The sequence below is a fragment of the Falco biarmicus genome, chromosome 13, assembly GCF_023638135.1.
Source record: "Falco biarmicus isolate bFalBia1 chromosome 13, bFalBia1.pri, whole genome shotgun sequence".
Taxonomy (NCBI): domain Eukaryota; kingdom Metazoa; phylum Chordata; class Aves; order Falconiformes; family Falconidae; genus Falco; species Falco biarmicus.
In genome coordinates this window covers 10698148-10721460 of record NC_079300.1, presented here as the reverse complement: position 1 = coordinate 10721460, position 23313 = coordinate 10698148, and the positions used below count along the sequence as shown (strand labels likewise).

Below are 23313 nucleotides of genomic sequence, written 5' to 3'. Positions count from 1 at the left end.
ACACATTCCTGACAAGTTACACTGACGGAGGTGAGAACTCCTCTGTCCGCTGGGTTAGTTTCAGCCTGGATCACTTCAGCTGGTACCACAGGGCAGCAAGAGGATCTGGATCACTCATGTGACACAGCAGCGCACAGAAGACGAGAACAGCAGCAGTGGCTTACATGTTCTACGCTAGCACGTGAGAAACACCATCCCAAGTTTCAATTTTCACGGAAGTCACCCTCCGCGCTGCTCACAGTCATTCGCACCGCGAAGGTGCTGCTGTTTGTATCAGTAACACTTCAGGGAAACACAAACCACGTGCTGTGGGGTGCTGTGCACCATCCGATGGGCAAACGTATGTTTAGCCCATCTGGATCTTAAGGCTCTTTCTGATTCAGTAAGTTCCTTGTTTAAATTACTGAACCAAGTGCTTAAGGCCTTCCTTATCTTGCTAAATTAAGCCAGTCCTTGCCAGCTGCCAACAAGGGGAAGTGGGATCACACAAGGACACTGCAGGACCTTCTGTAGCACAGCATGCACACATTTCCACTGCTTGGTCTGATGGCGCTTGGCCCTCCCTCACTTCTCCCTGCTCCGTCCCATAATCTAGGAGGGATCTGCACCTGGTTTAGCTCAAGGCTGAATTAATTTGCAAGACAGGGAAGTCAAAGGGGTTTTCCTTCATCAGAAGTCAGGGCTACATCAGAAGTCAGGGCTACGGACAGACACAAACTGAGACTGTGCAACAGATGACGTTTAGCACTGAAAATAGTTTTTCTCTGGGCTTACACTTTCTGCTGTGTTTTTCTGCCAGATAAGGTATTTGCTGGCCATAAATAGTAGCGGTCCCATACAAGTCTCTTCAAACAAAACAAAAGTATCTCTCTTCAGCAAGGAGCACATTACAGTTTACAGACCAAGGCGAAAAAACAAGTGTCTCAAGATCCACTGCCCTCACTCACCCCTGCCCAGTGCACCACCACCACAAAGTTCTGAGCTGGACTCCCAGCCTCCCACCCCCTGGAGCAGAATGACATAATCTTGTGGTTTGTACAGCACCCACCACAAGTGCTATTATTTCCGACCAGACCCATCAGTGCTACTGAACGCAAACAAAACTAGGAATGTTTGAGACAATCAAACAGCAGATGCAGCAGAAATGAATTAATTTATATTTGAACAAAGGCAAAAGCCAATGGGAGGTTAAAGACAACAAGCTCAAAGGGAATTCATTTGAAGACAGAGCTGAAGGAGAGAGGCTGAAATGGTACATTTCACTGCATATTGTGGAACTGAAAAACGACTCAAAGCCATCTGAGATTTAAACAGTTATAGCCAAGGAGTTTATCTTAGTATCTAAGCTGTGACTCTTCAGGGCCAGCTTTATAATTCTCCTTAATACACACATCATGGAGACTTCTGCAGCATATAGGAACATACCATCAATCTGAGTGACTGAACACCTCTGTACTTTTTACTATACAGACAAGCTTTATTTGTGCAAAGGCTGCATTTTATCTATAGGGACAGGCTGATAATGACAGCTGGATAAGTGTTAACAGAACAAACTTTATTAGCAACTTGAACTATTTAAAAAAGGGGTCTCCACAAATTAAATCTGTAAATGAGTTTACTACCCTAAAAAGTGGTAATTGGGTATTATACAGCCACAACAGGGACAATGGAGCTATCAAATAGGTTCTAGCTGTTCTTTTTATGGCATTGATTTTTTTGATACATTCAAAGCATTATTGCATCAGAAAACATATCATGCATCTTTATGTTTCCAGACAAATTCACCTGTGTGTCATTTCTAGCTACATCTCAAAGGTGCACCAAATCTATAGTTTTATGGTTTTAGTTGCATGCTTTGCCTATATGCATGCTGAGATAATAAATATTAAATACAGGAAAGAACATAAGAGAACCAAACTGACATTAGGAATATTTCACGGCAGCTCTGTTATGTTCTGCCAGTTAAAGAGCTTGTCAAAAAACTGAGGTAACAACAGTGGCCACACCACTCAGCTGAGAATCGCTCAAAATTCACGGAACTTTCAGAAATTCAAGTACACAAACACCAGCTGCAACTTGTCAGAAATGCCAGAGAAATTAGGTTGGCTGCATTTTATTAGTCTATTAGCTGGCGTTCACACAGCTCCTTGTAAATCCTTTTTCTCACTCGGGGCATATCTTCCTGGGAGAACTGAAAAGGCTGGTCTAAGGCGAGGCACTTGCAGTACTGAGGAAAAGGAAAAGGCTTGATTGAAAAAAAAAGATATTTACTATATGAATAATATAGGGCACTGATATTTAAAAAGCAGCACTCTTACCTGGAGCACAAAAACCCCACAGTCACTGTCATTTTTCTGTTGTGGAATGCACTAAAAGGAAAAGAAACAAGAAGAGACATGTTAGATCTTTACTTACCCTTTTATTCTCTAATTCTCCCTTAAAGTCCAAAAGGAGATTCAGCATAACTATCAGTCATCCCGTTCTCAGAACTAGCTGTTCTGCAGCACTAGAAACTGGAGTTGTAATTACTTATTCTGATCCCAACTTTTGCAAGGTGACACTCAACACCTTGTTAGAATAACACCTAACACTTAGAAAAATATATAGCGTAGGACAGAAAACAAATTACAAATCTTTCTTTCAAGTTTATTTTCTTTTAGCGACCTACACAGAACAGCTTCTCAATTAGTTTAAATAAACATTTGTACAGCATTATCTGCTTTACACAGGACCAAACTATATCAGCAAAGCCACGCAGGCCTAGAGGAAGACTACTCTCAGCATCCATGCTACCAGCAGTGGCTCTCCTCTCCCAGCCACACCACAGGGTCTCAAAGAACACGAAGAGTGGCACATCATCAGACAACAGGAGCGCGCAAGGCAGTCTCAAATGATAACTTTCAACCTTCGTTATTTCTTTAAATATGCTCAATTTTGACACGTGGAGCTAAAAAGTCCCACTCGCTAGTGCTGCTATATCTCTGGCACTTGAAGAGGAAAAGTAATTATTTTTCTTCAACTCCCAGATCATCTAATTCACAGAATACAGGAGGACAAACTCTGACTGCACAGGGTGTGCATGAGTGCAGAGAGGAATCATTTCATTATTGTTTCAGCATCTAAAAATAAACCTGCACGAGGAGGGAGCTGTTGGGAGTACGTCTAGTGTGCAATGACCTGTTTTATATCTTTGGAGCCATTATGGGATGGCTACGCAAATCACATATTCCCTCATTTACACTACACAGAAGTTATTTCCTTTTGTTGTTGCCAGACTTTGTTTACTTGTGATCAAATGCAATGTGCCACAAATAGCCCTGGAGACCAAAGCCCTCTCTCCATAGCAAATATAAAATATAGGCAGCTGCAGCATTAGTCTGTTCCCTCCCTCACCAAATCCCATTCATTTGGCATAGCTCAGGACAGTCCTTTCAGGAGAAGCGAAGAAGCTGCGTCTTCAGTTCATTCAGTCCTTGACCTTGTGCCAACATGGGCACCACTACAGGTTTTGCTGCAGGGATATTTAATTGCCTGGAGAACAGGCTTAGATCACCAAGTCACCTGCAGAAAGTACTAAAGACCTGGTAGGAGCTGAATGAGTGACAGAGCTCTAATTCCCAGGTGTAACCACCTTTGTGGCTCCTAGCACCCTCCACGTGGTCAGCATAGAACAATTTACTACTTGTGCAGATATATGGGTTTAGAAACAACCTCCTGAAATCTCTCAGAAATGCAGACTCCAGGGCTTGAAGTGCTGCCATTTACCTTTGTCACAGCGGTCTGCCAACCCTGAAGAAACTCGGGGCGATTCTTCTCTTTTGCTTCAGTCAGCAAATACTTTCGAATGTTCTTTAAAAAGGAAAGGAGAAAAAAAAGCAACAACATTATTCACCAGCTAAAGAACAGCAGAGAGACACTGACTTCTTTGCTGGTAGCCTTTTGACGAGGACAAATACCAGGTGAGCATTAGGAGCTGAGCTCAGATCCAGAGATAAAGAAATGAACTCTGGTGGGTACTGTGCCTTCTACCATCCAGGCTCATTTTGGTCTGTCACGGGGAGCTTTAACACCCCTCACCCCCACCACACACTGGTATACTTAGTACTAGACTAGCTGTGGCACTCAGGCACACAGTCAGAGTGCTCTCAGTCATGCGGAGACACGCGGTGCAGTCTGGCGTGTGTTCTCTCCTGGCTTACCTGGATGACACCAAGACCCTTACATTCAATACGATAGCATTTTCCTGCCTGAATCTCAATACAAAATGCTTTGAGTTCTGCAGCTAATCAACAAAGCCCCAGGGAGAGTTTTAGTGACATACAGGAAAAAATAGTCTGACACAGGCGAAGAAAAGGAAGCAAGATAAATGAGCCTATGGTCTTGGGTTAAGCAAATCCTTCTACTTCTCTGTAAACAGGCTGGTGTTTTATAGCACAAGTTAAACACACTCTAGCACACCAACGTTCACCTTAGTGGGTGGATCACACTGGCATTTTGGGTATCAGCTGCCCTTCCTCTAGAAAGGGCAAGAATAAAAGCATCTGATGTTTGTGAGACATTTAAGTGCAAATGCCTCGCCTGGAGCCGGATGGGAGAGGCCACACTGCAAGACTGTAGGGCTGCTGAGAGGGACCCCTGGTTTATGCTGCAAGTTCAGAAGCTGGAGAGCATGAGGTCTCTCGCTCCCAGAACAAACATTAGCTTCATCCTCAACAAATGCCAGCAGGAAACTAGTATCTTCATTCAGAAGTCCTAGCTGGGAACTCTCCTGGGTACAATAATTACTACTCTTCTGTAAGCCAACAACTACACACAGTCAAAAGTAGAGGGCTGCTGCATCAGGCAAGCAATTAAGTTGACAAAATTAGCTTTTGTAAGAGGGTCATTACAATTTGCTAGTCCCAGCAAAAATCTCCTGGCTGCTCTCTATCAGGAAGACTGATAATTTAACTCCAATATTCAGGTTGCAGCTTCAAAAAAGGTTGCTGTTTTATAATCAGAGGTACACACCCCATACCAATGCAGACAGAGGAAAAAGGCAACACGCTGTTAATAGCGCAGTAACACGTAAACCCCAGTGGGCAACACTACAGCATCTTCAGTCCTGTTCTCTCACCCAGGCAACCTTCCCCAAAAAGGACCATAATTTATCATTTCCTACACACGTCTCCCTTAACAGTTGAAAGAATTGCCTTTACTCTCCCCTTCTGGCTAGCCTGCTTCCCTATGGCACGGGGCTTTGAGCCCCTGCTTTTTGTGGGAGTGACAAGACAGAGCCACAAAAGGTGTGCCAATTACATGGTAGGCTAATTAGACAATAGGCAATCTGACCTCAACTCCCAGCTCTGGTGTGACCCTCAAGTTCTGTGCTTCAGACTCCTCAGCAGGAAAAGCTGATTCTTATTTCATACATGACGGGACGACAGTAGACATACTGCATTTAAAGTTTAAAGCTGAACAGAAAAAGGGGGAGGGAGGTTGTTCAAACTTTGCAGACACAGCTGTAACTCTTACCTCTACGCAAAACTTAAAATGAATGCCTTGGGAATCATAAAATGAAATAATTCGATTGGGGATGTTCACAGTAATGAGGGACCAGTGGACTTCCAGGTGAATAGGAATTAACAAGAGAGTCTTTTTGAACAAGTCCACCTGACAAGAAGAACAATATACATTAGAGACAATTCCACAGGCAGAACACAGCAAAGCAAAAGGTTAATCATATCCAAGTCTCCTCTCCGCCACCCTGTAACTGAAGAATTCTTTTGCCCCTCCACTCTTTCACCACATTCCCTGTGTTTATCTCATATACAACTTACCAGCAGGCACAAAAATAGTTACAGCCCAGAAAGTTGCGAAGTATTGTACAGTACCAGAGTTAGTCACTACTGTATTTGTGGCAAAATCCTGCTCACAGTGCACTTTGACAGAGATGTTAAAGTGGGATTTCTTAAGAAATGATGGTAATACAATAGAGCCTTCATTTGGGTTAGCTATGTATCTTCAGTAATGACACTCCTGCTGTGCGAGCACCACAGATTTCTATCAAAGCTGCATCATGCATGGGTGACAGAAGCAGTTCTGATTACAAACACCCCACAAAACCAGCAAGCTGGTGCAGTTTGACTCCCTCTGCTGTAACACAGGCTCTGTGACTGTCAGGGGAAACCAAAGAAGGACCGCGTGATGCTTTGGTGAGCAGAGGAAAGGAGGGGGTGAAGGCAGAGCAGATTCATTCTTTCTTGAACTTAACTTCGTAGCAGATGTACTGTGGTCACAGGCAAGCAAAGAAGGGAGAAGGTCTTAAAGTACGGAACAAGTAGAACAGATACAACACCCCTGGCGTCTGTGTGGCAGATGAGCCCTTATGCTTTTGTAAGTCAGCCAAGCCAGGGCCTTTCGTGATCTTCCTTCTCCCAGTTCCTCTTGAAATAAGTGTCTAATTGCTGGGTTTTTGGTGGTACAGTCCAGAAAATAAGCAAAAATAGAATACTGAACTAAATGAACTCATCCTGTGGGAAGATTTCTGTGCTGCCTTTTTTTTTTTAAGTACTGTGCAATTTGAACAGTATATAATTGCTGTGCTACTGGTAAAGGCAGGTGGTTTGTAGGAAAGAAAAGTGAATTTTTTTTGAGTAACAGTGGGAAGCTGAAAACACAAAAAGGTCTGAGTGTACACAGCAGTTACCAGCCTCGCCTCGCTCACAACAGTACTCACTCACAAGCATGGATGATCCCTGCTCCCACCTGCAGAAACTGCTCCCTGACCAGATTACAACACACTCACTACACAACAATCCATCATTCTTGGAGAGAAGCAAAGAGATGTCAGCCAGCAGCAAGCTGAGGCCACAAAGGAAAACTGGAATAAGATAAATGAACTACATCTTCTGTGATGTCCAGCAATAGCAGAACCATGGTAAACTCAAGGGTCTTCATGTGACCCTAGTTGTGGGACTGCTGCAGGCATGCAAACTTCTAGCAGAAGAGTGGATAGAGTCAGCCAAGAACTGGAAGGGTTTTTAGTTAAGACCTGATGTACAGAAAGAATGGTGGCAACCTAGATTCGCTTCACCAAGGCAGTGCAGCCAGCTAGCTGACACAACAGTGGATCAGAGCAGGAGTGCCAGTGTGGGCAGATGGGACAGACACAAACAGGAGCTTTGAAAACACGGCAGCTAGGTGCAGAAGAGCACGTCCTAGGCTCCGGCTTTGTATATCCCAGGAAAGCACATTTATAAAGCCTGGTACAATACTCTGATGTGTTTAAAAAGCAGAAACAAGTTTGCCTTAATTGCATATTGCAGGACTAAGCAGTCTGCTGAATCCTTCCAACAAACTGCTTAATTCTCATTCTTGCTTTGGAGAGTCTTCAGGAATTTAAATGTCTGAACAACTGTCCTGCTCTCATCTGGTCCCCTCCTCAGCAGCAACAGGAATACAGGTTCTGCTTTCAGAATCTACCTTCACTTCTGGGGTTTTTGCAAAACTTGGGTTGCTGGAGAAAAAGAACTTTTAAAGCATCTGGGAATATTAGGCACCAATATTCAGACTCTTTTAAAAGAGATTTTAATAAATTATACGAATAGATTTTATATTTGGATAATGAGTTCATCTCTAGGATTTCACAGATGTGTGCTATTTAAGTGCTTCTGCAGAAAGATCATATATTCAAACACGGTCCTTGATTAGTCTTGCCTCATCTCCCACATTAGAAAGGACAAATGTTCAAAGGGGGGGTGGTGGTGGAAAGCACACTGTTCTTTGTATTAGCTACCTCAGGAAATATCACAAGCCATAATCTGGTATGGGTTCTGGAAAGCAAGGTGAAGTCTGCTCTTGCCATGTTAACAACAGTTTGGCTTATTGGTCTCTAATTTCTGCTTTCTAGTACCTGTATGTGTTACTCAGGAGTAACAATTTGATTTTATCACACAATCCCAGGTTAAGCTAAAAGGTGCTCTACCATAGATCGGCATACCTGGTCCTGTCAGGAGCACCGAGAGACATTTTTTGCAGATAAATTAACGGCTTGCATGAATGTACACAGGAGACAATCTACCACTAAAGATTAAGCCATTCAAAGTACATTTTCACAACATAATCATACTAACTTGACTAGTGCCATCCTACACCTTTTATTAACCTCTCCCCACTTTGTATCATTCCTTTGCAAACACCTCCTAACCCAGTTTCAAGTTAGTGATTCAACCCAGCCCCAAAGAACCAGAGCACTGATGACACAAAGTTAAAAGATACCTTTTTAGTCCATCGTTTTACCCCATTATATCCTTTGGTTACGAGCTGTCTATGAAAAAAGCTGTTAAAGAAATGAACCTAAAAAAAGAGAGAGAGGAGGAATGAGCACAGAAATCTTCATGCAGAGTCATTCCCCTTCCCCCAGGATAATTTATACAAAACAACTTGTAATAAGGCAATATTTAATGCAGGTTTAGAAACAGAACCCAGTAGGGACAAACAGAGGCTTTGCCAACCTAAACTATTGCTGTTCTTCAGCAAGCAAATAAAGCAAGCCTTATTTCCCTATAATATATGATGTAAGCCACTGCAGCATTTATATTTACGCTTCTGTACCTCCGGGCATATCGTGTTTAATTTTTGCTGGGGACAGACTTGGGAGAAAAACACCAGGATAAGGCGTTATGAGGTTTTGTTCTGCTTTACAGGTGATTTTTTGCTGGGGACAGACTTGGGAGAAAAACACCAGGATAAGGCGTTATGAGGTTTTGTTCTTTACAGGGATTAAAGAACATTGGACTGGCAAAGTGAGGGTGGTGGAGAAGGGAGTAACTTCTGGTTTTACTTGCTGGCAGCTCTGAGACTCAAAACCCAATATTATTAAAACAGTTATGAGATTTAATCCAACAACACACTCATTTGTATTCAACTACTATGACCAGCTCCAGACAAAAAACAATATTCTGCTGTTTAAAAGCATTTTTAAGTTATACCACATCCATTTTATAACTAAAAACCTACACCTATGGCAAAAAAGTAGGCTCGTGTTAAAAAAAAATAAATTATCTAGCTCCAGGTTAACACTATTATTCCCTGTGCTTAGCTTCTTGCAATTACAGGAACAGATTAATACAAATGGAAATCTGCAACAGCTGTTTTTAATAATTCTGCTAGTGTAGAGGTGGTAGAAGGCTCGAGTTATTACTTAAAAAAAAAGTTAGAAAATTCAGCATCTGAAAACACAGTCTAACACCCATTAGCTATGCCAACAGACTTCAAAACCACATTCTGAGGTACCAGCACAAAATCTCCCATGAGGATTTCAATTATGCACTATGAAGAAAAAGCAGACACAAGCAAACAGATACAATCTCCAATACCACAACCCTAGCACACGCTTGGGAAGTACAGAGAATACTAATGAAGAATCACCATCACCACCAATCAAAGCAACAACGTTCTTTCTTCTGAGCTTGAAGATTCTAAGAGCTACATTATGCAGAGCTCATCTAAGAATGGCTTTGCTTGCTTCTTCCTTTGTGGTCTCACCTGAAAATCATTCAGCTCTACTAGTAAACAGATGGCTTTTTATAATTGCCACTGCTGCAAATTTAGTCACAGAATGGGGGTGGGATGGGGGATGTTTTCTTTTTTTTTTTTTTTTTTTTTTTTTTTCCTCCAAACTGCCACCAACAGACACTGCTGTTGGAAAGCTGTAACCATTCTGTTGAGGATGCACAAACCAAATTGCCCTGCAGAGTCAGTTCTGCCAAGGAACCAAGCAGCTCTGCATCAATTCCTATTCACCAGGCAGGCAAGCTGGCAGTTTGAGCTGTTAGGGCCCCCAGAGCTATGAGGTGGGCAGGTGGGTCAGTGCAAGCAGCACATGTGCATGGTTCAAATGCTACCATTCACGATTTGTCATCTCAGCAGAAATCCTTCTTAGTCAAAAATTTCAGCTGAAACATCAGACTGGTGAGCAAGGGCATGGATAAAAAAAACTTTTTAAGCAGGTATGCTGGGGACAGAAACCTCTAGGAGAGAAAGGATGGGCAAAACCAGGGCATCTGTCTTCTACAGGTACATCAGTAACATCAGGCTACCACAGAGACCACCTGCAGAGCTAATTCAGTAAGTTCCTGAAACAAGAGCAACAGCACTGAAAACTGCACAGGAAAGGAAGAAAATTTGACAGCAGATAGCAACAAATTATAATGAAACCACTCAGAACATCCCTGAGCTAAATCTCGAATCTGTATCTGAAATATTCAATGTTTCACCCTTCCCTCTCAATCTCTCATTAGGTACATTTGCATAATAACAAAACCCCTCACCTTGTCAGGGACTGCATCCATTACGAGTTCACCATACATGTTAATTATCTGTAAGAGTTAGTAAATATTTGAATATGTACAGAGCAATTTTGTAACCCCCAAATTCACAAGTTCCCATAAAACGTAGGACCCTTCACACTTGAAGCAGCAATAAGGAGGTGAGCAATTATAGCAACACTTTGCTGTAGTCTGAAGGACGAGCACTCCGGAACTAAGTGGTCGGCCCGCAGAGAGACTAACTGGCTGCTTGAAGTCTGCCTCAATCTGAAATGCAGTTTAATTCAATTTAAGACTACTGGTGCATGCCCTGGGCACTGCAGCCGCCTTGGTTTTTTGGCTGTGGGCCAGTCTGCTGCTTCACTCTGCTGTTCTTGTAATCTGCTCAAGCTTGGGGATGGGGCAAGATGTTAAAACCTACGTGGGTAGCCACTATTTTCCCAGAACAGTGAAACATCATTTCTTCAAAAGGTAACAGTTTAGTTGTGACACCTCTCATCTTCCAGACTTGTAACTGCTATTATTGTGCCTATTGTAAAAGCTGCTCACCATTTCTCAAGTGCAAAGTAAGGATAGTCCACCTGTAACGCAGCAGAAGGTGAACAACTGATACCCTCACGCGGGCTAAAAAGGGGTAAGGAAGCACATAAACACCAAGCATCTCTGACCTGGTCATTCAGCCAGTTCTGGCCTTCCAGTGTTGCTAAATCATCCATATCTAGCATGTGCTTATTATAGAAGACCCGGAAATCGCAAGTAGAGGTTTTTGGATGTTTTTCCCGATACTTCATGATTTCCCTGGTGATAAAAGGTTTTCTAAAACAGGATTGAAAAAGTAGAAAAAATAATAAGTCAGGGTCATGTCAAATGGACTTCTGTTCTGCTAGGTGTTAGATGTGGAGCATGCAGTAGCAATACAAGCAATTTGTCCTTTACAAAGTCTAGAATTTGATACTGCTACACACCTATGGGAGAAATCTTCATTGAAGACTTCTTTTAATCTTCCCATGACATCTTTTTCACAGAGTGGTACTAAACTGCCATACTTCTTCATAACTTCATCTAGGAATCCTTTAAATACACCAGAAAAATGAAAGTGCAAACATATAAAAAACCTTCAGAGTTCACTAGTCCGATAAAGCAGTCACTGCTTCCAAGTACGAGCAGCAATCAATCTGCACCCAACCAACACGTAACACCACACATGGCAGTATACATTTAAGAAAAATAAAGCTCAAATTGGCAACATTAAATAAAAACGGGGGCAGGGGAAGGAGGACAAAAATAAAAAAGCAGGAATCTGATCACTCGGCTTCACAGGAAAAGATCATACACACATCTCTACATCAAACTAATTATACCAGTGCTAAAGAATCCACCCCCCTCCCTATTTCAATTAACATCTTAAGTAATTTTTACTGCAACATGAAAAGCCATCAGTTTCTGCAACAGTTTTCATTGAAAACTCAGTATCTTGTCCTTACGGTATGCAGAATTACTCTCCTCAAATGTAAGCAGCCTTGGTTGGCAGAGCGTTTGCAGTCTGTTCAGCTCCTCTGCTGTTACCATCGCAAACAGAAAAGACACCAGACACTTGGCAAGTTTAACTCATTCACCCGTGTATCCTAGGGATGGCACTTAAGGTGACACAGACAGCCATGCCAGCCTGCCACTGCCTGAGAAAGCATTGGGCAACCCTAACACCAGAAACAAAGATATTAACTAGGAAATAATGAAGGGATGAATGCTGGAGGAATTAAAAAACCTAGGAAATAAGTTTTCTTTTTTTTCTCAGACATAAGACTAGAACACTGGAGACATAAATCCCACCCAAGCATCCAAAACCCTTCAAGAATGAAAGAGAATGGCAAACAAGATTTCAACACCTGCTAGTGAATAAGAGAAAAAAATCCACCAAGTTGTCCAGCTTTCTGAAAATGAATTTTCAAATGCAGCAGATAACACACCTTCTGTGTACAGAAAGCTGGATCTGAGAGTAGAGTTTAGAGAAATCGCACTATCCCAAACTCCAGGATTCTTCTCAGGCCAGGGTGTGATGGCAGAGCGCACCACTGGACACTGCAGTGTACATTCAGCTCTCTGCTTACTAAGGCTTTAGCAATATTTCCTGGAAACTTCCAAAGATCAGGATGGGAAGAAGCAAGATGAGAGAAACATCTGACAGACAAAAAGCGCCAGAAGAACAGCAGTAAGTAAAAACTAAAAAGGGACAGAGACCCAGAACAAAGCAGAAAGAGCCAAGAAAGCAGTGAAGATACAGCAAGAAGTACACCCAGATGTGTGAGAGAAGGAAGGGAGGACAGAAAAGTGAGATCAGACAACAAGGAAGCATTCTTCACAGGAAGATAACCTTCCTCGCAACTCTGCCACACACTTGCCTAACAACTTTTATCCTTACATCTTAGTACACTGTGACAGGGAGAATACTTCTCACTGGCTAGAAGTCTAGATAGATGATGCATGGGGCTTACAAGTGTACGTTATTCTCTTCTAATATATATGTGAATTTTAAAAGGTTTTTACACATACACACAAAGGGACTATTCTTGTAGTTACAACCAACCGCAGCAGAGCTCCAGGAGACCTCTAGCTAGACTCTGACCTCACTTACACTGGTGTAACTGAGTAACTCAAGGAGGAAAATACAAAGTTCAGACCTGATGCAAGACACCCATCACAAACAGGATTTACCATGGAGCTCTGTTTGATACGTAAGAGCGCATCAGAATGCACTAAATGCTGCAGCCCATTAACCTTGGAGCTCAGCTGCTGCAGAGAAACTCAAAACCCAAGACCACCTCTAACATTTATATCTCCTTCACACATCTACCCTAGGAACTCTTGCCAGGCTAGCAGTACCTTTTAGGGTGCAGTTAATTATTACTTATATACATTTATGAAGAAACATGAACTCCTGCACACAGTTATAGCAAAATTAGAACTCCTTTTTTACAGCTTTTCAGCTGAACTCAACATGAATGTGTATGTAGTGTAGACCTGGCTTCAGTCCTCGGACAGGAACCCTCAACTCCGAAGAAAATGGCAACTGGTCTCACCTACTTTCATGCAGAAGCTGGGTAAGAACTCTCTTAAAATCGTCAAGTGTGCAAAAGTTCAATGCATTTGCTGTCTGTCTTTTCCATTTTATTTATTTTCAGTTATTCAGGCCTCCCATGAACAAGAACATGACTGCCTATCAGGCCACAAAATTTTAACCTTTGCCACTCTGATACAGTCTTGGTTCTTGACTGTTACAGAAGGACTACATCCCTTTTTCTGCTGGACAAACTAAAAATCCATTGCAGAAGTGGTCTGTTCACTGTGATACCAATTTCTCACATAGTGCCTGGTCCTTGCTGGCTCACATAAAGCCACAGAGAAACACATCTCACACTAAATTGCAGATATGGATGGGGAAAGCTAAATCATGTTTTCAGGTCCCATGTCTCCTTCTTTGCTTTTTGCTTTAGAGAATCAATAGCAAAATTGAAGGGCAAAAAAGCAGGCAGAGAAATCGGAGCATCTTAAACTTCAGACAATCCCTTTAACACTAGTTGGCACCGGCTTCAGGTTTATGGGCACCTATGAAGCCAATTTCGCCAAAGGAAGACTTCAGTTATCAGAACACCACTGAACTCAAACGTTATATTAATGGTACTAGGTAGCACAATGTGTTATTTTACTGCTCCTATGTGTACAGCATGCTACTATACATAAATAAGACACCAATTACTATTTTTACTATGTTCCTCTTTAGAGAGGCTATCAAATACTGCATGCTCAGCACTGAGTAAAAAAATCCCAAAGACTTTTTGTTGAACCTTTAAGACTAGTCTTGCCTTTTTTAAAAAAATACTGTCTAGTAAGATTCATTAAGCCTACTTTATGAAAAATTGCAGAGAAAATTAAGTGACAATGAGCAATATTTGGCTATTAAAACCTGAGATCGATCAAGTGATTTAGTTTCAGTCTAAGACAGAGGAAGAGAAGAGAGGATAAGGCTGGAAGGAAGTATTAGAACACTAAGGATTTTCAAAAACCAATTAAGAGAAATATTTGTCAAACATTTAAAAAATTGGAAGTTTTAACCCCATATCATCTTCTGAAACGAGATGACAAAAGACATTTTAAATGTCTATCAACATTTTCCACAAAAATTCCCATTACATTGTTTTCCCTAAAACAAGAGCAGCAGAGGCACCATGCAACTATTCCTCAAAATAGCTTGTCAGATAAGCATTGATTTGTCCTTCTTTCATGCAGCTCCCCTCTCTGCAGCCTCACTTCATTAAGTGTTTTGCTAAGCAATGTTTATAATTCACAGTAAGAAACCATTTTAATAAAGGAATTAACGCAACATGTAAACTGCACGATACACCCAGCAGTTTTCAGGAACTCCTGGAAGCCCTAAGATATATAAAAGGTATACCACAAAGCCATGTTGCCAACTGCTCATCAGCCACCCGGGAAGCTTTCTGACCGTCCCTTTTGCCTCCCTTCTGCATTTCTGATTTCAGTCTTGTGCTTTCTGGTGAAGGCTCCTCAAGAGGACTTTTGCAGTAAGGGTGATCCAGTAACTTTGCACTAAAAATGTCCAGATTTAAGGAGCCCTCTACTTCCATCTGGCTAGAGCTGTCCTCATTTTGTGCCATCTCCATGGATAAAGGTCCATTTTCAAAATTATCACTGACATTGGAATCCTGCAAGGAGGACTGCAACAGTACGATTCCATCTATACCCATAACCTCATTAGATCCTGCATCATCTTGACCTGAAACAGGAATTTCCTTTCCTGTCACTGAGATGAAAATGTCAGAGCCATGATCCTCTGCCAGAGCCCCGTTGGTCTCCACCTGGTGCAAGGTCTCTGCCTTCGGAGAAGCTCTAGCATGCAGTTCTGGCAGGGCAGCATCCACACGGCCATCCTGCCCTCCGGATTCTGGCTCCTCAGAACGTGGATCAGCACAATGTAACACATCCTGCACGTAGCAGATCTCAGATGCATGTATTTTGTTCTCCTCAGCTAAAGATTTGGGTGTAATATTGTTCATATCTGATAAGCTGTACTGGTTCCAAAGACAGCTACTTTTAGATTTCCAGTAGGAAAGCCAATTACACAATCCACTTTCAAAATCTGGCTGAAGCGTCTCTTGATGGTCCCTTGTAACTTTCTGCACCCACCTTGGCTTGATTTTTCTCAATTTGCAGGTTTTGCTTCTTGCTTGAAGTTCCAGGGATTTTATAATTCTATACCGAAACCTAACCATAGAAAGTTTCTTATGCATCATAAAGATAGATCTCTTTTTTACAGTATGATGGTTAAATTTGTAGCTCTTTATAGTTGTCAAGGGGCCACAAGTTCCATTCCACTCCCTTTGCAACAGCATTTCCTTTTATAGTTGTTTAAAACTACTAGGACTGTGTTGCCCTCATCATTATTGCTCTCCTCCCCGCTATAAACAAAACCACCTTTCTTTACAGGTAAGGCAGCACCATCCGGCGTACCACATGAGACATAATAGATATTGCCAGAGATGCTACTAATAGCCAATTTCAAATTCTTCATTCAAAGGATCTTCACTCTGAAAAGATTCATTGTTGAGTTTTCTTACTTTCCCAGATGGACTTGCGCCTTTGCGATAGGGACAGGATCTTTTTGCTCTCAGTAGTTTTGTAAGGAAAACTGTATGTTTCAACAGTAGGTTTTTGATATGTTTCTGCATTTAGAGGCACATCAGGAGCCCACCTGCTTTGGAGCTCAAGTGCCTTCCTTCCGCACTGCTGCCTTCTGTAGTTTGTTGTGATTTAAGCTCACAATCAGGTGAACACTCTGTCTTTTCTTCTTAGCTAGGAAAAATTGCTTTTGGAAGCAGTATTCCCCAGGCTGCCCAAATCCAGTGGTCCATCTTCTAGACTGGGACAGCAACTGACTTCTTTTCCAAAGCAAGTATCTTCTATGGTTTTTCATTTTTCTGATGCATTATGATCTTGAAAAACAGCTGAAAGAATAAGGGAAATTAATTCAGCGTTATCTGGACTGTAACATAATAGCAAAACACTAAGGCACATTCCTCAGGCAACATGCCTATCTAAAATTCCACTCGTCCTCCAAACACAATCCCGTGTTCCCTAGGACATTCTCACTTGCACCAAAAGGAAAAAGAAGCAATAGTTGCAATGGCTCAGTTCATAAACAGGCTTTTCTCATTTACCTTCCCCTGAGGTAAAGCAGCGAACAGGTAATCCCCACCCAGCCCACGCTCCCTGTATATAATTTCTGACTCTCTATCTAGCCCAAGGGTAAATGTCTCTCGATATCCATGTTGTAGAGCAAGCACAGTTAACTAGCTTGCACCAAAAGGCTTTTGAAAAACAAAACTCTGAAGCCCAAGTTAGTCAACAAGTGTCTGCAGATACCCGATTCCACCAGCAAGCCATGTACACCATGTACAAAGTGAACGCTTATTCTTGTGCAATAAATATTGGGAGGCACTCTGGGGACACTTCACACACACAAATTTTTCCCTTAAAGGAACAGCACTGCACATACCACCACAGAAATTTTGATTCTCTGATTAGATGAAGAATGACACAGCGTACTCTGTGAAGTGGGTCCTCTGTATTTGCAGTAACAGCTCGCTCCGTATGACACTACCACCACCATGAGCTTCTATAACCAGTGTTTATCTTTGCATTAACAAAGCAGTGTCAATACAAGACAACAGTTACCTTAAAAATCCCTTTCCCCACTAAAAACCTGCATCTCAAAGTGTGCAATAAGGATAGATTTAAGTCTACACAGAAGTGTAAAGCCTGCACGGTAGTATCTATTCATCTTAACTACACAAGACAGAAGAATCCAAAGGCAGAAGAATCCAGAAAACACAAGGGGAAGGCATCAGATGCACACACAACATAGGATGTTTCATGCAAATTGTTCCAGTCTCACCAAGTACATCAATCACGTCCTGTATTTTACAACAGTTTGCATTTTCTTAAATTCAGAAATGGACTTTCCCCCTCCTCTATCCAACTGATTCTGACTTACAGACTTACAACAAATTTTCCCTTAGCCACATCTGTCCCAAGCATTACATGTAGACATCACCTAGCTGAAAATAAAGGAGCCTATAAATGGAAATATAAAGTTAGCAATTGGACTTTAAAGGCAAATATGAATGCTAGGCACCTGCAGAAACAGATATTTCAAGTCTGACTTAAGAAGCTCTTCTGCATTTTTCACTTACTCATCTTGGATGTAAACAGCAGGTCGCTTTGTGTGTGTGCTCGTGTGTGTAGGAATTGGAGGGGAGTAGAAATGCAGAGATGATGAAAAATATCATTTAGCACTCTGGTAAGATATTGCCACCACACAGAAAACAGCCCAGAGTTCACTACCCACAACCTGGAAAGGAACCCTGCTACCTCCACACAGAGACGTGCAAGACAGTACGACTTAACCGTATAAGCACTGCAATAGGATCTAGCTCTTTTGCAACCCTCTACTAGTCAGCATACAACTTAGTTACTATCAAAATCAGGACGTAACATCTCATCATGCCAATTTTCTCATATTTGCTCTTCTAGGACTCGCATTTCTCTGCACTAGATAGTTTATGCCGGCTTTTATGCTACAAACTGTTCATGTCTGTCTATTGTGCACCGTACCTACAAAACGGTCCCTGAGTGGCCCCAGTAAACATCAGCCAAACCACAGTATTGCTAGGACAGCTTATTCCAGCTACACTTCCATCCAAGTAGACAAAAACCAAGCCAGCAAAAGCGCAGCATTTTCAACAGCGCCACATATACAAAAGGCTTCTGCCAACAAAGCGAGTCTTGAGTGCACTGAGAGAGCACAGCACGTGAAGGTTTCGCTGCTGCTCAGTCTCAGCAACATGTGCCCAGCACCTGTGCAACATACCTGCCAGTTTTGAAGAACATTCCTGAATGATTTGGAGTCACCACTTTTCTCCTTGCTCTCTCACAGCAAAGTCCAACAAGAAGCATCCCTTCACGGGCACTACCTCAGATGTGGAAGGCAGCTGAGTGACCACTGGTTTTCTAAAAAGCCGTGGATTACACAGGAGCTGAAGCGCCTACAGCTACCATCATTTCACCCATAGTAAACTGAACTAATGATCACAGTGGGAAAAATACTGAACTAGATTCTAGCAAAGATTAAGTCTTGACAACAAAAAGAACCTGAGGCAAACTTGAATTGAGAGGCAGGAGTGGTGCCACAGTTTCAATGCAATCAATTGCAACAGCAATTGAAATAGCTCATTTGCTCACTATTATCATGAAATCCAGCTTCTTAAACTGCAAGAAGTAAAGATCTTAGGAAAGCTATTCTACCCACCTGTTCTGCTTCATTTTTAACTTAGATCATTAAAAAATGCTTCACACTGTAACTTACAGGATTTAAAAATACTTCACATTTGTCTGTGATGCATGCACCAATTTCTCCACATTGAAAGTTTTTTTCTGTACAAAAATGTTTCTCCTTAAAACGGGAAGAAAATCTGACTCCAAGCCATTGAATCAGAGTAAAACCTTCCTGCCCTCCCCTCTGCCTTTTCAAATATAATCAGTTTTGAGTCTGGATCCCTTTAAAGCAAAGGCCTCCAAGGAGCAGTTAATCCCAGTCCTAGGAGCTGAAAGAGTTCACTTTTCTAATAGCAGTATTACTTAAAGAGTGACAAAAGATAATCCATACGCAAATATTTAATTAAAGGTGCTGCTTGAAGAACTTATTTTCCCATCAGTGCTACAAGAGTATTACTGGTTTTACTTGGCAACATAAATCAGCAAGGCAAATGGACTGCTTAAAAGTGCACTGCTAGAAAAGGAACTGAAGTGAACAACGTTAAGACCAAAAAATAAAGCAAGCATCACCCAGAGTTTAAAAACCTGAAGAGAAAGTCACATCTTCATCCCATACACTGACACAGATGAAAAAACTCTGAAGTTGAGGAACTTGCACCATTCAAAGTGTAATTTGGCTAGTATAAGCCATACCTCCACGGCACAGGGATGCTGCCAAGATTACACCAGCAAAATCTTAAAACCCAGGAAAGCCCAAGATGTGTACCTCCCGAAGACCGTAAGTGAAAGTTTACTGTCATTAGTCCTCAACCCTTCTGCTGCATTTGACATACCATCTGCAAATGATTCAATACTGAAAGGCACAATCTCTTTTGCACCGACAAAGACAAACCCAAACTGTTACAGCTCTGTACTAATGGCAGATTCTAGTAATAGATCTGCTTTGTACTCTAAGCTTTTAGAAACATACTTGGGAGCCGCTCAGTTTTCAGAATAGAGACTTACCCCAAGAGCTCTGGTAAGTTACAAGCAAGTGTCACTTGATATCAACTTGACATAAAGCTCACCTAAAATTCACCTAACACCTACACAAGAGGAACAGAGGAATGCGAGGCCCTTGATCCTTTACCAAGTACCACATTCAGTGCAGATACGTGCTGTATTTCCCTTAGAGCAATTAGCAGCTCACTCCGTTTGCAACTTACATGGTTGCAGCTTCTGTCACCTTCAGTGAAATGAAGTACTGGAAAAGACACTACGCGTTCTCATCTTCCACCAATTTTAAGCCTGTTACAGTTTAACCACTAATTAGTCCTTGGCAGCGCTATTTATTTTTGGCATGTTCAGAGAGCCCAGGTTTTAACTAGAAGCGCAGAAATGGGAAAGGCAGTCCCAACCGACTGCTGCTGACAGGACCCTAACAAAAGGCTTCCATCTGACACCTCATGCCTCAGACCACAGAAACCTTTTGTCCACCCATGCACAGAACAAACCCACAGCACTGCAGCTACTTCATACTTAGATCACCACAAGTTATCTAGGGCTGCATCCGGGTGGTCAGCAGATCAAGAGACACATGCAGCTGGTAATTCAAACACAGATCACTTGCTAACTCTTTGGTTGTTGTTTTTTCTCCCAGACTGCCCAGATTTTAACACTGCAATTCAAAATATAAAATAAGCTTGTTTTGAAGACCATCAGTAACATAAATAAGCAAACAGCCTTGGAAGCGTGGCCTTGTGCGGGCACGAGGAATTCATGCACAACACGCTGCCATGGGAAGCAGCGACTCCGTCAACACCCAGGAGTCCAGCCTTTCCCCACGGAGATCTGGGGCAGGCTCTCTCAAAGACAGAGGATAAGCAAGAAGGAGAAAGCAGGCCTGAGGTTAGAGAGCTGGGATATGCTGTGCAAGAAGATGCCCTCCCTCCCTCCCCCAAGCGGAATCCAAAATTGGAAAGAGAGAGAGGAAGCTGTGGAAGGGTGTCTCTCTTCAAACGACCGCATAGCCAGAACTAAGCTGATAAGGTCAGGAAGTCTGAAATTATTCAAATTAGCACATGCAGAAGTAATGTGGGTTCACAGAACTGCAAACTATCTTCTCTCTGCTTTCTTCTCTGACCTGCCCAGCACAGTTCTCCGAATTGTTAACCAAAAATTTTGTCCCAGAGGTGAAACAAGCCCTGGGGGAATCCACTTTGACAAAACATAACGTATTAACACAAGACCATACAGAAATGGCCAAAGTCCAAAGTTAACAACGCATGGGAACACAGTGGGGCATGCAGCTGATGACCTCAGTTATCACACTGCAAGGTTTAAACTCTTAGTTACTTTGGTCTCTTCCCTTCTCTCAACTAGTGCTTTCGGGAACCAACCCACCATCTCACCCAGTTGGCTACGCATTTGCTAAATTTATTTCTGGCAAGATGATAATAATTTACTGACAGAAACATCCTCCTTTAGGCTAAAGTAGATTAGTGGAGATATGTATATCCGATAAGATAGCGTTTAAGAGAAACGCTGTCACAAATCACAGTGATGAAAGAGAAAAAATTCTAGACTGAAAATCCCCAAGTTACTTTTGTACAAGTAAGGCATAAGGACACAATTTTTAATCTTCAGACTTCAGATTGATTTTAATGAAGAATCACTCAAGCTTTGTCCCCTCCTTCCTGAATATGTCTGCAAGGCAGAAGCATGCAAGTCGCTGAAACTATAGTCTATCAGACTTGCTCTCGAAGCCCTGTGAAGGGAACAGAAACTGGAATTTCAGTTGAGGTCCTTACACATATCTGGGATCAAGGGTCTCCCTTAAGTTTTCTAAAGGCCTTCCTTCAGAAACGGTGAATTTTCACAAGTATTTAAACACATACTCCTGCAGCTCTGAAAAAAGATGACTTCTCTACTTGTGTTATCAACACACATAAATAAGCACAGGTGAGCCTATTGCCAAAGGCAATCCACTTCTCTTCTGAGCTAGAAGTCTGGGCTACAACAAGTTTAGCACGGAGATGGCTGCAGGGAGAGCATGTTAGTTAAACCCAGTCCTCAGCCGAGGAACACAGCTGTGCTGCTGCTGCCCCGGGGTTCAGCACCCACCTGTGACAGCCACCCCTGCTGCGCGCCCAGGCCCTGCCTCACCAGTGCAGCCCAGTTTGGGAGGGCAACCAGCACAGGAGCAGGTGAGCTCTCTGCTAAAAGCAAAGAGGCTGGGGGCCTCTGTGACCAAAGGCAGCTTGGGGACAAAGAAGTGGGGCTGAGAGCTCGAAGACGGAAAAAACACCTCTTGGAACCACTGGAAATCCCCTTCTACGGCTGCTCACCGCCACCAGCGCCCCGGCTCTCCCAGCCTTGCAGTTCCGGAGCCTGCCCGTGGCCCTCGGAGGGACTGGCACCGAAGGGCCCCGCACCGCCCCAGGACGGTGCCCGGGCTCCCTGCTCCCGTCGGCTCGGGCCAGCCCTGTGCCAGCGCCGGGAGCCCGGCGGCCGCGCCTCCCGGCAGCGCGGGCGGGCAGGCCGGGGGCAGGCCTGCAGAGCGGCCCGGGAGGCGGCCCGCGGCCTCCGTCCGCCCGCGCTCACCGGTGACCGCCCCCTGGCCCCGCGGCCCCGGCCCCGCTGCTCTCCACCCACCGGGGACGGGGCGAGCCCGAGCGGCACAAGGCCGAGCGCCCCGCCGGCAGCTCCGGGCGGGCGCTGCCGCCCGCTCCCCCGGCCCGCACGGCGGGACCGGCCCGGGGCCGCTCGCCGGGCCGCGCCACCCCGCACTCGCGCGGCCCAGGCACGCGGCCGCCGCCCCGCACCGTAACGGCCCGCCGCCCCCCGCCTCACCTCCGCCCCCCGCCTCACCTCCGCCCGGCTGCTCCCGGCCACCGCCAGGGCCGCGCTCCGCCCCCCCCGCCGCACGCCGGTCCCGAGCGCGCTGCGCCGGCGCGTCAGCCCTGCGACGGGGCGGGGGGCAGCGGCCGCCGGGGCACCGCGCCTGCGCCCACGGAGCCGGGCCGGGCCAAGCAGGCCCTGCCCCGCCGGGCTCCCCTCCTGCCCTTCCGGAGGCCCGAGCAAAGGCGGCGCGGGCCTTGCCTGGGGCCCTTGTCCCTCGGCTGAGGGTGACCCTGCTCGGCCCGGGCCGGCCTGCTAACGCCGAACCTGGCGATTTAAAACACCCCGTTAATTTGTGTCTCGCTATGTGGAGGTGCTCCTGAAACACGCGGACTGTGCAATGCCGTGGCGGCTCGGGCCCCGGGCGGCTGGCAGGGCCGCTGGCCCCGGGCCGGGCCGCGGGCAGGGCTGGCGCCTCCCGGCGCTGCGTTCCGCGGTCGGGCGAACGCCCCTGCCCCGCGGCCTGGAGCCTGGGGAAGGAGACGCCGGCCAGTTCTCACTGCTGCGATGTGTTGTGCACAGACACCATGAAAATGGGAAGCGCTCCAATACCGCCACACTTTTGTTGCTGGGTGGAGAAAGGTTACGCTTCCTCTCCGGGCTGGGCAGCCCCTGTGAGGAGAAGCGAAAGGAATTTCTCCAAATAAAAAAAAGTCAGTGAAGCAGGGAAGATTGGGAGACCGCCACGATACATCATTTTTGCTACGGCTTTGCGCGAGGTGAACTGCTTTGTGATCACGCAGTACCCATTATGCCGTGCATTCCTTCAGGAATT

The 23313-nt window shown here is 44.2% G+C and overlaps 1 protein-coding gene across 2 annotated transcripts in view; it reads right to left on the bottom strand.

Annotated features, from left to right (window-relative positions):
- Window positions 1-22664, bottom strand: part of SENP5 (SUMO specific peptidase 5) — a 125295-nt gene extending 102631 nt beyond the window's left edge. The window contains exons 1-10 of one of the 2 annotated variants that reach the window (XM_056357909.1): window positions 22509-22664; window positions 14761-16330; window positions 11276-11381; window positions 10979-11126; window positions 10314-10361; window positions 8260-8337; window positions 5515-5652; window positions 3766-3849; window positions 2319-2369; window positions 1135-2227 (exon numbers count right to left, since the gene is read on the bottom strand). In XM_056357909.1, the coding sequence (XP_056213884.1) occupies window positions 2117-2227; window positions 2319-2369; window positions 3766-3849; window positions 5515-5652; window positions 8260-8337; window positions 10314-10361; window positions 10979-11126; window positions 11276-11381; window positions 14761-15718 (1722 nt within the window). In that variant the 5' untranslated portion in view covers window positions 15719-16330; window positions 22509-22664 and the 3' untranslated portion in view covers window positions 1135-2116. Of the gene's footprint in view, window positions 1-1134; window positions 2228-2318; window positions 2370-3765; window positions 3850-5514; window positions 5653-8259; window positions 8338-10313; window positions 10362-10978; window positions 11127-11275; window positions 11382-14760; window positions 16331-22508 lie in introns of those variants that run through there. The other variant, XM_056357908.1, reaches the window with a different exon arrangement.
- Between the last annotated feature and the right edge of the window lie 649 nt (window positions 22665-23313).